At 45.0% G+C, this 13,616-nt stretch overlaps 1 protein-coding gene across 1 annotated transcript in view; it reads left to right on the plus strand.

Annotated features, from left to right (window-relative positions):
- The first annotated feature begins 431 nt into the window (after positions 1 to 431).
- The window catches only part of LOC145343524 (mucin-5B-like), a 77,357-nt gene continuing 64,172 nt past the window's right edge, over positions 432 to 13,616 (plus strand). Inside the window, exons 1-2 of the mRNA XM_080189775.1 lie at positions 432 to 500; positions 12,513 to 12,667. Of these exons, the coding sequence (XP_080045901.1) occupies positions 452 to 500; positions 12,513 to 12,667 (204 nt within the window). The 5' untranslated portion in view covers positions 432 to 451. The remainder of the gene's footprint in view (positions 501 to 12,512; positions 12,668 to 13,616) is intronic.

Consider the following 13,616-nt stretch of genomic DNA (forward strand, 5'->3'; position numbering starts at 1 on the left):
CCAATTCTGCCTGCAAGTGGAGCATTTTGCAGAGTAACCAAGAGCAATCTGCCTCTACCTCTGATGAAGCCACAGAGGTTGCTTCATGTGGAAGTGCCTGTATAAGGAAGAGTAAAGACATGTAATTGAAGAATGATATGTTACCGAACATTAGATGATATGTTTCTGTGTAGTTTATATGTTGCATAAATAATATTTGTTTGCACCACTTCCTTGCCCAGTTTGACCTGCTGTGGGCAGATGACATTCTCCATTCTGATTAGTGGTATGGCAAGAATTAAAGTTGAACAGTGGGTGGTTGTGAAAGATATGTTTTAACTTCAGTCATGAGATACGGGCATTATTGGCCAGGCCAGAATTTATTACCCATTCCTAATCGCTCTTAGTGGTGGTGCCTAATTGAATCTCTGAAATCTCTGTTCCAGATCAACGCACAGAACTGTTTGGAAAGATGGTCCATGATTTTAACCAAGTGCCAATGAAGCAACGGCAAGCTTCTGGTAAGTATTTACCACTTTCCCACTGAAACTTCAGTGAATACATTCTCTTTTCTGGTGAAACTTGGTGATCAGTTTCAAATTTGGAGTTGTGAAAGTAGGCATTTTATTCAAGTCGCGACAGTATTTAGTGATTTTTTTAAATTAAAATAAGGTTTATTAGCAGCTGTAAGTTTATTAGTAGCAATAAAGTTTTTTATCCAATAGCAATGGCAGGGCTGCTGCAACCCCTAGAATCCATATCCTGTGCTATTTGCATCTGGCTAACCATTTGTGCAGCGAGTGTGGTCAGTTGCAGCGGCTTGAGCTCTGGGTTTCGGACCTTGAGTAGCATTAGGTGCAAATGTGGAAGATGGTGAGGCAGTGATAATATCACTGGACAAATAATCTAGAGGCCCAGCTCTACAAGATGCGGAATTTAAATTCAGTTAATAAATCTGGAATATGAAGCTAATCCCTGCAACGGTGATTACAAAATTATAATCGATTGTCACAAAAATCTGTCAACCATCCTTACATGGTCCAGCTTGTATATGACTCCAGACTCACAGACCTTCTGAAATGGCCTTTAAAAAATCCTTTAAGGTATTGAGGGGTATTGACTGTGGGTAGCATGGTGGCACACTGGTTAGCACTGCTGGCTCACAGTACCAAGCACCTGGTTTTGATTCTGGCCTTGGGTGACTGTCTGTATGGAGTTTGCATGTTCTCCCTGTGTCTGTGTGGGTTTCTTCCGGGTGCTCCAGTTTCCTCCCAGCCTCCAGAGCTGTACAGGTTGGGTGGATTGGCCATGCTAAGTTGCCCATTAGTGTCCAAAGATGTTTAGTTTAGGTGGATTAGCCATGGTAAATGTACAGAGTTACTGGGATAGGGGAGAAAGAGGGGCCTGAGTAAGATGCTTTTTCAGAGATGGGCTGAATGGCCTCCTTCTGCACTGTAGGGATTTTATGATCTACTCCTTCTCCGAATTCATATGCTCATATTTGGGTAGCAGCCACAGTACAAACACTAGATACATCGATGACATTTTCTTCCTTTGGACTCATAAGAACATAAGAACATAAGAAATAGGAGCAGGAGTAGGCCATCTAGCCCTTCGAGCCTGCCCCGCCATTCAATAAGATCATGGCTGATCTGTCGTGGCTCAGTTCCACATTCCCGCCCTCTCCCCATAAACCTTAATCCCCTCGCTTATCAAAAACCCATCAACCCGCGTCTTAAAAATATTGAGCGAGACAGCCTCCACCACTTCAACGGGCAGAGAATTCCAGAGATTCACCACCCTTTGAGTGAAGGAGTTCCTCCTCAACTCCGTTCTAAACCCTTTATCTTGAGGCTGTGCCCCCTAGTCCTACTGTCCTTTCTGAGCGGGAAGAGCCTCTCCACCTCTATCCTATCCATCCCATTCATCATCTTATACGTCTCAATGAGATCTCCCCTCATTCTTCTAAACCCTAACGAGTACAAGCCTAGTTTATTCAGCCTCTCCTCATAGTTCAACTCCCTCAACTCCGGTATCAGCCTAGTAAACCTCCTCTGCACTCCCTCCAAGGCCAAAATATCCTTGCGTAATTGCGGCGACCAAAACTACACACAGTACTCCAGCTGCGGCCTCACCAGTGCCCTATACAGCTGTAGCAAGACCTCCCTACTTTTATATTCAATCCCCCTCGCGATGAAGGCCAGCATCCCATTCGCCTTCCTGACCACCTGCTGCACCTGCAGGCTGGGGTTTTGCAACTCATGCACAAGGACCCCGAGGTCCCTCTGCACCGTCGCCTGCTGCAGTTTTTCGCCTCGTAAGTAATAATCCTTCCTACCATTATTCCTACCAAAGTGGACCACCTCACATTTGCCAACATTAAATTCCATTTGCCATTTCCTGGCCCATTCGCCCAGCCTATCTAGATCCTTCTGCAGACTTTCCACACCCTCCGCACAATTTGCCGTTCCACCAATCTTGGTGTCATCAGCAAATTTCGACACCCTGCACTCGGTTCCCTCCTCCAGATCATCTATATAAATGGTAAATAGCTGAGGCCCCAGCACTGACCCCTGGGGCACTCCACTAGTCACTCATGGTGAACAATCACTGAAACAACTATATGATGACATCAACAAGTTCTATCCCACCATCAGACTCACCATGGACTACTCTCTAGAATCAGTTGCATTCTTGGACACACACGTCTCCATTAAGGGCCGTCAGCTCAGCACTTCACTGTACCACAAGCCCACAGACAACCTCATGATGCTCCACTTCTTCAGCTTCCACCCGAAACATAAGAACATAAGAAATAGGAGCAGGAGTAGGCCATCTAGCCCTTCGAGCCTGCCCCGCCATTCAATAAGATCATGGCTGATCTTAGACAACTCATTTTGTCTACGTGGGTTTCAGTAAGGCCTTTGACAAGGTCCCTCATGGCAGACTGGTATAGAAGGTGAAGTCGCAGGAGTTCAGAGGTGAGCTGGCGAGTTGGATACAAAACTAGCAGAGCCCTAGAAAGAAGTCTAAAGAAGGTTAAAGTCCAACAGGTTTATTTGGTAGCACAAGCTACTAGCTATTGGAGCGCTGCTCCTTCATCAGGTAAGTGGGAGTTCTGTTCACAAACAGGGCATATAAAGACACATACTCAATTTACAATATAATGGTTGGAATGCAGGTCTTTACAAGTAATCAAGTCTTAAAGGTACAGACAAATGTGAATGGAGAGAGAGTTAAGCACAGATAAAGAGATGAGTATTGTCTCCAGCCAGGATAGTTAGTGAGATTTTGCAAGCCCAGGCAAGTCGTGGGGGTTACAGATAGTGTGACATGAACCCAAGATCCCGGTTGAGCCAGTCCTCATGTGTGCAGAACTTGGCGTTCTGCACACATTGTGTTGTCGTGTGTCGTGAAGACACACATTGGAGAATGCTTACCTGAAGATCAGAGGCCGAATGCCCGTGACCGCTGAAGTGTTCTCCAACTGGAAGAGAACACTCTTGCCTGGTGATTGTCAAGTGGTGTTCATTCATCTGTTGTTGTAGCATCTGCATGGCCTCCCCAGTGTACCATGCCTCAGGACATCCTTTCTTGCAGCGTATCAGGTAGACAACGTTGGCTGAGTTGCAAGTGTATGTACCGTGTACCTGGTGGATGGTGTTCTCACATGTGATGATGTCATCCATGTCAATGATCCGGCACATCTTGCAGAGGTTGCTGTGACAGGGTTGTGTGGTGTCGTGGTAATTGTTCTCCCGAAGACTGGGCAGTTTGCTGCAGACAATAGTCTGTTTGAGGTTATACGGTTATTTGAAGGCAAGAAGAGGGAATGTGGGGATGGCCTTGGTGAGATGTTTGTCTTCATCAATGGCTCCGGAGAAGATGTCGTAGCTTCTCTGCTCTGGGGATATACTAGACGACGAAGGGTACTCTGTCCGCTGTGTCCCATGTTTGTCTTCTGAGGAGGTCGGTGCAGATTTTTTGCTGTGGTACGTTGGAACTGTTGATTGATGAGTCAACCGCCAAACTCTGCTTTTATGAGGGCATCTTTCAGTGTCTGGAGATGCCTGTTGCAATCCTCCACAGAGGAGGTCCCAGACGATTGGAGAATATCCAATGTTGTTCCTTTGTTTAAGAAGTAATTACAGGGCAGTGAGCCTTATGTCAGTGGTTGGGAAATCACTGGGGAGGATTCTTTGAGACAGGATTTACTACCATTTGGAAATATGTCGATGTATTAGCGAGAAGCAACATGGTTTTAGCTGTGCCTCAATAACTTGATCGAGTTTTTCGAGGAAGTGACAAAAATGATTGATGAGGGTAGGGCAGTGGATGTTGTCTACATGGACTTCAGTAAGGCCTTTGACAAGGTCCCTCATGGCAGACTGGTGCAGAAGGTGAAGTCACATGGGATCAGAGGTGAGCTGGCAAGGTGGATACAAAACTGGCTTCATCATAGAAGACAGAGGGTAGCAAAGGAAGGGAGCATTTCTGAATGGAGGGCTGTGACAACTGGCATTCCTCAGGGATCAGTGCTGGGAGCTTTGCTGTTCGTGATATATATAAATGATTTGGAGGAAAATGTAACTGGTTTGATTAGTAAGTATGCGGATGACACAAAGGTTGATGGATTTATCGATAGCGATGAGGATCATTAGAGGATACAGCAGGATATAGATCAGTTGGAGACTTGGGTGGAGAGATGGCAAATGAAGTTTAATTCAGACAAATATGAAATAATGTATTTTGGAAAATCTAATACAGATAGGAAATATACAGTAAATGGCAGAACACTTAAGAGTATTGATTGGCAAAGGGATCTGGGTGTACAGGTACACAGGTCACTGAAAGTGGCAATGCAGGTGGAGAAGGTAGTCAAGAAGGCATACGGCATGCTTGCCTTCATCGGCCATGATACTGAGTTTAAAAATTGGCAAGTCATGTTGCAGTTTTATAGAACCTTAGTGAGGCCATACTTGGAATGTAGTGTTCAATTCTGGTCACCATACCAGCAGAAGGCACTGATGACCCGCATGAGGACTCCTAGGTACACATCAGTGAAACAGGGGGCACCTAGCCCACCTAAATTTTCCACATGCCTTTCCTGACCTCCTGGTGCTGATGCCATTACTTTTCACACAAATATTGCAATGGTTGAATTAAGCTCCTTCAGCCTCTCTGACAGCTACTGGCAACATTCCATAAGACTATAAGATATAGGAGTAGAAGTAGGCCATTGGGCCCATCGAGTCTGCTCCACCACTCAATCATGACTGATAAGTTTCATAACTCCATTTTCCCACTTTTTATGGGGAAATTGGTATTGATCAATACCAATAGTATTAGTATTGATCCCAATACCAGTTAAGAACCTATCTAACCTGGCCTCCACAGCCTTCTGTGGCAATGAATTTTATAGATTCACCACCCTCTCACTGAAGAAATTCCTCCTCATCTCTTTTAAAGGGTTGTTCCTTTACTCTAAGGCTGTGCTCTTAGGTCCAAGTCTCTCCTATTAATGGAAGCATCTTCCCCACACCCATGTGATCACGCACAGATCAACTCTCTTCAGTGTTGTTTTCTGAAGGATAAATATTGGCCAGGTTAGGGAAAAATGGTCTGGAGCAATGTTCTTATTTCCCAGGTTTTACAATTTGTTCATTCTGCTTATCCCTCAAATATTCCCAATTCTGTCACCTGTGTCCAGCTATTCATTAATTTTATGAAGATAAAATAGTAAAAGAATAGCAAGAAAGACTGAAGAGGTTAATAGGATTCAAGAGTCCAATTAGATTTTACAGACTTAACAAAGTCAAATAACAAATTAAATGAAATGAGTAAATAATTTTGTGGTCTAATGAGAATGATGTAGGCTTAAAGTTGATGATCATTCAATTGGCTGAATGATGAGTTTGATTCAGCATGTAGAAAAAATCACGCAAGGATGTAGAGTCATTGTGATTTAAAAGAAACACTAACTTAATGGCCCCAGGAAGTGTTTATGGGGCACACATGGGGCAATGTACTAAAGTACACAATTGGATTTGAGGAATGAAGGGTAGAATTATATTGAGAATAGTGTTTTTATTTTGCCACTCTGCTGATCTGGCATGTAGCTCAACAACCATTGATTTACTCCATCATTAAACCCATAAATAGAACTCACCATTTTAAGGTAGAGGCAAAAGAACTCACTTAAGGATTGGCTGCATGAAACACAAGGTTAGTTCATTGCTGTATCTGTGAACAGGGTTTGCACGATTACTAAGATTGATTCTCATTTTTGGAGCATTTACAAGAGTAAATCTATTTAGAATCCATAAGATCAACATATTGAAACAATCCCCCTTCTGCACAAGCAGTACACACACAAGTGATGAATATTTTACTGGAGGAAATCTTTCACTGTAATGAATCGTCAGATTAAATCTGTTTATACAAGAACACAGAAATATCACCCATTTGCAGGTGTGTGCTGATGCTCAGGGAGAGGGGGAATTTGCACCTTGACAGTAATTACTGCAGATCTTTGGAGTTGATTGGATTTATTTTGAATGGGAGGATTGTAATAATCTGCGCACACCTGTGAACTTGAAGGATAGTTCCATCGAGCGTGCTGGCCATCAGCTTCAGAAAGAAGCACCTCGGGAGAGAAGGATTGAAAGTAATGGAACAAAACAACCTTGCAGGTCCTCATTAGACCCTACTAGCAGCAAAGTTTAAATCCTTTGCAAATGGAGGCACTGGCATAGTGGTACTGTAATTAGATTAAAAATCCAGAGGCTCGGGGGTAATATTCTGTGCACCCGGGTTTGAATCTCACCAGGGCAGATGGTGAACTTTGAATCCGATTAAAATTTGGTTGGCTTATGAGGAGAGACTGAGTAGACTGGGGCTATACTCTTTGGAATTCAGAAGAATGAGGGATGATTTCATAGAATCATATAAGACTATGTAGGGAATAGATAAGGTAGAAGCAGGGCATTTGTTTCCACTGGCAGGTGAAACTAGAACTAGGGGAGCATAGCCTCAAAATATTGGGAAGCAGATTTAGGACTGAAATTAAGGAGGAACTTCTTCACCTAAAGGGTTGTGAATCTGTGGAATTCCCTGCCCAATGAAGCAGTTGAGCCTCATTGAATGTTTTTAAGACAAGGATAGGTAAATTTTTGAACAGTAAAGGAATTAAGGGTTATGGTGTGCAGGCGGGTAAGTGGAGCTGAGTCCACAAAAAGATCAGCCATGATCTTATTGAATGGCGGAGCAGGCTCGAGGGGTCAGATGGCCTACTCCTACTCCTAGTTCTTATGTTCTTATGGATCCGGCACCCACTGCACTCCCACTCCTGCACAGTGTGAGCTTAACTGACAGACACATTACATGCTGGGTGGGCCTTAATTAGTCACCCACTGTGATGTTACATTAACAATGTGATCTTGAGGAAGAGCAGGTTTCATATCTGCTTCTGCCTATGCTGACTTCGGGCACACCCCAAAGGTAAAATTCAGCCTAGATCTTAGCAAAGAAATTGATCCCAACATGGCCCTGATGATTGTTATAGGTCAAAGCATCATTATGTAAGAGGGATCTTTGGTTGGAGTCTCACCAGTTACTGCAGTCCCTGTGAGAACAAAGTTTAGTTTACAAGAGACACTGAACTTCAACGATCAGAGCAACATTCTCATATTGGATATCACCCTGAGATAGTGCCTGAGGCATCATAAGAATAAAAGTCCCTGGTACAAAGTTCTCGCCGCAACGAGAGGCATTGGAAAGCTTTCCACCATAGTTCCTGGATAACCACCTGAAGGAGACCCCAAGCTCAATAGAAACCACCAGAGAAAGCGAAGAAAATGGGTGTCTTTTTCTTCCAGTGGACACAAGGCTTGTAGCGAAATACTGTCTGATTTCCTCCTTATATATTATGTCGTCCCCTCTGATTTCAGGCAGATTAATGGGAAAAAAAAGTCCAAACCAATCAACTCTGGTGCTGATTTTTAAAAATTCTTATCTAGAAAGAAATATATGTTTTTATTGGTGGAAACACAAAAATTCCTGCACATTACTGTATAAAACTTTGGTTAGACCGCATTTGGAATATTGCATGTAGTTCTGCTCACCACAATACCAGAAGGACCTGGATGTTTTGGAGAGGATGCAAAGAAGGTTTCCCAGGGTGTTGTCTTGTCTTGACGGTTTTAGATATGAGTAGAGGTTGGAAAAACTAGGATTGTTTTCACTGAAAGATGGAGGCTGAGGATGGCCTGATAGAGGTCTACAAAATTATGAGAGGCATAGACAGAGTGGATAGTCAGAGGCTTTCTCCCAGGGCGGAAAGTTTGAATACAAGAGGGCACAGATTTGAGGTGAGAGGAGGAAAGTTTAGGGGAGACATGAGGGGAAAACTTTTCACACAGAAGGTGGTGGGTAGGCCTGGAATGCACTGCCAGTGGAGGTGGTGGAAGCAGGCACATTAGCAATCTTCAAAGTGTATCTTGATAGACTCATGAACGAGAAGCAATCAGTGGGATAGAAATCAAAGTAGGCTTGGTGGCCAAAGGACCTGATCCTGTGCTTAATTGATCTTTGTTCTTATTTCTACAAATACAAACTCAAAACTCTGAAGTAAAAAGGCAGTGCCGTGATTTTGAGCATGCGTTCACCAGAGGGGGCGTAAGAGGGCGGCACGGTGGCACAGTGATTAGCATTGCTGCCTCACAGTGCCAGAGATCCAGGTTTGATTCCTGGCTTAGGTCACTGTGTGGAGTCCGCACATTCTCCCCATGTCTGCGTGGGTTTTCTCCAGGTCCTTCGGTTTCCTCCTACAGTCTGAAAGATGTGCTGGTTAGGTACATTGGCCGTGTTAAATTCTACCTCAGAGTACCCGAATGGGTGCTGGAGTGTGGCAACTGGGGAATTAATGTAAGCGGTGTTAATGTAAGCCTACTTTTGACACTAATAAATAAACTTCAAACTTAAAACTTAAGATTCGGAAGTTGCGCTTCTCACCGGCGAGAATATGATTTCGAATCTTCACTCCCTCCCTCTTACCAGTGATATCAACAGTTTCATGCCCATAATGGGAGTGAAGCTGCTTCACGTGAATTTTAATGTATTTAAATGTTATTAATCTGCCTCTTTGCCAGATATTGATCTCCTCCTGTATATTGATACTGTGCCAACATCATGGCCGTATCAGCATGGTTAACAGGTTCACAGAGGTAAAGAGTGATCATTGTATGGTGGAGTTTCTGGTGCAGATGGAGGAGGAGAAAGTGGGTTCCCGGACACGCGTCCTTTGTTTGAACAGAGGGGAGTACGGTAGGATGAGAGAAGAATTGGCGAATGTGGACTGGGGGAACGCGTTGGAAGGTAGGTCTGCTGAGGAGCAGTGGAGGACCTTTAAGGAGATCTTTCTTGGTGCTCAGCGGAAATTTATTCCGATGGTCAAAAAGGACTGTAGGAGGAGAGGTAATAAGCCATGGATAACGAAGGAGGTGAAGGAAAGTGTTAAATTAAAAGCGGAGGCGTTTAGAGTAGGTAAGAGTAGTGGGCGAGAAGAGGATTGAGAGAGGTTTAAATGTCAACAAAGATTGACAAAGAAGTTGATAAAGAAGGGTAGGAGAAACTATGAAGCTGGGCTAGCGCTTAATATAAAAAAGGATAGCAAGAGTGTTTATAAATACATAAAAAGGAAGAGGCTGGCTAGGGTGAACGTTGGTCCCTTAGAGGATGAGAAGGGGGACTTAGTGGTAGGGGATGGGGATATGGCGGAGGTCTTGAATAACTTTTTTGTTTTGGTCTTCACGGAGGAGGACGTGAATAATTTGCCAGATGTTAGAGATGGAAAGGTGGTAGGACTGGAGGGTCTCGATGACATTACTGTTACTAGAGAGGTGGTGCTCGACAGACTGGAGGGGGCTGATTGTGGACAAGTCCCCAGGACTGGATGGAATGCATCCGAGGGTCCTGAAAGAAATGGCGGAGGTGATAGTGGATGCCTTGGTGGTTATTTTCCAGACGTCGCTGGATTCCGGGGAAGTGCCAGAAGATTGGAAAACGGCTAATGTTACGCTGCTGTTTAAGAAGGGTGCCAGGCAAAAGGCGGGGAATTATAGGCCTGTTAGTTTAACGTCTGTTGTAGGTAAAATGTTAGAATCCATCATTAAGGAGGAAATAGCGAGGCATCTTGAGGGGAACTGCTTCATAGAGCAGACGCAGCACGGTTTCCTTAAAGGGAAGTTGTGTCTGACAAATTTACTGGAGTTCTATGAGGATGTGTCTAGGGCGGTGGATAGAGGAGAGCCGGTGGATGTGGTCTTTCTGGATTTTCAGAAGGCGTTTGACAAGGTACCTCACAAGAGGTTATTACAGAAGGTCAGGGGACATGGAGTTGGGGGTAGGGTGTTAGCGTGGATAGAGGATTGGTTGTCAAATAGGAGGCAGAGAGTGGGGGTCAATGGGTGCTATTCGGATTGGTGGATGGTGACTAGTGGAGTGCCCCAGGGGTCGGTGCTGGGGCCTCAGCTATTTACCATTTATATAGATGATCTGGAGGAGGGAACCGAGTGTAGGGTGTCGAAATTTGCTGATGACACCAAAATTGGTGGAAAGGCAAATTGTGCGGAGGGTGGGGAGAGTCTACAGAAGGATCTAGATAGGCTGGGTGAATGGGCCAGGAAATGGCAAATGGAATTTAATGTTGGCAAGTGTGAGGTGGTCCACTTTGGTAGGAATAATGGTAGGAAGGATTATTACTTACGTGGAGAAAAACTGCAGCAGGCGGCGGTGCAGAGGGACCTCGGGGTCCTTGTGCATGAGTCGCAAAAACCCAGCTTGCAGGTGCAGCAGGTTGTCAGGAAGGCGAATGGGATGCTGGCCTTCATAGCGAGGGGGATTGAATATAAAAGTAGGGAGGTCTTGCTGCAGCTGTATAGGGCATTGGTGAGGCCGCAGCTGGAGTACTGTGTGCAGTTTTGGGCGCCGTACTTACGCAAGGATATTTTGGCCTTGGAGGGAGTGCAGAGGAGGTTTACTAGGCTGTTGCCGGAGTTGAGGGGGTTGAGCTATGAGGAGAGGCTGAATAGATTAGGCTTGTACTCGTTAGAGTTTAGAAGAATGAGGGGAGATCTCATTGAGACGTATAAGATGATGAATGGGATGGATAGGATAGAGGTGGAGAGACTCTTCCCACTCAGAAAGGACAGTAGGACTAGGGGGCATAGCCTCAAGATAAAGGGGGGGCGGTTTAGAACAGAGTTGAGGAGGAACTTCTTCACTCAAAGGGTGGTGAATCTCTGGAATTCTCTGCCCGTTGAAGTGGTGGAGGCTGCCTCGCTAAATATTTTTAAGACGCGGGTTGATGGGTTTTTGATAAGAGAGGGGATTAAGGGTTATGGGGAGAAAGCGGGAATGTGGAACTGAGCCACGACAGATCAGCCATGATCTTATTGAATGGCGGGGCAGGCTCGAAGGGCTAGTTGGCCTACTCCTGCTCCTATTTCTTATGTTCTTAAGTATAGCCCCAGGGGAGAATGACGTGGCTTGACAATACCCCCTGACACTGGCACCATGCCCATGAAAACCTGGCAGTGCCAACCAGTGCCAAGGGGTAGACCTGAGTAGGAGCCTCATTGTGGAGATGGGAGTGGGGTGGGATTCATTTAGATGTGATGATGGCTGGGAGCAAATGCAGGACCTGGGGATGCTGGTGATGGTGTTGTGAAGGTTGGGAGTGTGGGAATGGGTGCTAGCTCAGATTGCGTGTGTGTGTGCGAGGATGGTGGTGGGAAGAGGCTAATGATCGGGGTGGAAGGAGAGTCAGAGAATTGTTGACTCACAGTACCAAGGACCTGGGTTTGATTCCTGGCTCGGGTTACTGTCTGTGGGGAATTTGCATGTTCTCCCCGTGTCTATGTAGGTTTCCTCTGGGTACTCTGGTTTCCTCCCACACTCAAAAGATGTGCAGGTTAGGTGGATTGGCCATGCTAAATTGCCCCTTAGTTTGAGGGGGACTAGGAGGGTAAATATGTGGGGTTACAGAGATAGAGCCTGAGTGGGATTGTTGTCAGTGCAAGCTCAATGGGCCAAATGGCCTCCTTCCGCACTGTAAATTCTATGATTCTATGACCCTGATCTGGGCTTGGGGAGGTGGGGGTAGGGGGGGCGGCGGGGTGAAGGTAATGCCTGAGACCTCTGTGGAAGGCTGGGAGAAAGATGTACTAAGGTTATAATTGGAGTGCCTTTTAGAGGTGGCGCCCCAATCTCTGTGCAGCTGAGTTTTGCTGCCGTGTTGAGGCTGCCCCAGTATGATGCCTTGATTTTTTTTTGGCAGACACCACAAAATTTGGAGAGAAAATGATCTGTTTCCCTGCAGAGAAACACATCATTTTTCTCACCGGAAATGACAGACTCCATTATTTGGTAAGATGTTATCCAGGGTGTAAATTTACTTTGTTGCCCAATCTGCCAGAATAAATTAAAAGCACAGGTAAGCAGAAGAGTATTGAAGCCTGTTTTTCTTTCTGCAGGTCCTGTGTGCAGCTTCAACAACACTGAACTTCAGCCTGGCGAAGAGGTACATGACAAACAGGGGGCAAGCTGTACCAAATACATTTGTACCTATCGTTCTGGGATCCTGACGCTAGCAACAGTAAAAGAGGAATGTCCAACATCTTGCCATCCGGTAGTGTACTGTGATTTTATTTCTTTTTAATTATTCAGTTGAGGGATATGGGCTTTCCTGATTATATCAGCATCCATTGCCCATCCTTAATTTCCCTTGAGAAGGTGGTGGTGAACTGCCTTCCTGAACTGCTGCAGTCCAGGTGGTGTAGGTACACCCACAATGCTGTTAGGGAAAAAGTTCCAGGATTTTGATCCAGCAACAGTGAAAGAACGGCAATATATTTCCAAGTCAGGAATCTACAATGGTTGCATCTCTCTGTATTTTGCCTGTAGATTTGTTCTTCTACACCCTATTCACTGCACCAAGTAATGTAATTGCACACTCTTGTTCCTTAGGTCTAGCCAAATTGACTGTGTCCTTGAACCCTCTGGAACTGCCTCTTTCCCCAGTAACCAATACTGCATCCCTCTCCCTTTCTTTGCATTTTTGAATACATTGAGCCCTGGAATAATCAACATCCAGTCATGCCCTCCCTTGGGCCAGGTATCTATTATTACTTTACAGATCAGGAGGCGACCATTTGGCCCTTTGAGCTGGCTTCATTATTCATTATGATCACAGCTGATCCTTCAGCTCATTCCCCTTTGATCCCCTTCGCCTGAGGTGCTATATCTGACTGCCTCTTGAAAATGTTCTATCTTTTGACCTCAACTATGTTCTGTGGTAATGAATTGCATAGACTTACTAGTGAAGTGTGTGAAGAATGAAAAAATTTCTCTTCATCCCTATCCTAAATAGTCCACACTGTATCCTCAGACTGTGACCCCTGATTCGGGACACCCCCACCATTGAGAACATCAAAGAACAAAGAACAATACAAAGAACAAAAGGACAGGTTGCACTTGAATCCCAGGGGGACCGATATCCTGGCGGGAAGGTTTGCTAAGGCTACTGGGGAGACTTTAAACTAGAATGGTTGGGGGGAGGATATCAAAATGAAGTCTCT

Source organism: Carcharhinus amblyrhynchos, chromosome 5 (genome assembly GCF_965287045.1).
Source record: "Carcharhinus amblyrhynchos chromosome 5, sCarAmb.v2.hapA, whole genome shotgun sequence".
In the NCBI taxonomy this organism is placed as follows: domain Eukaryota; kingdom Metazoa; phylum Chordata; class Chondrichthyes; order Carcharhiniformes; family Carcharhinidae; genus Carcharhinus; species Carcharhinus amblyrhynchos.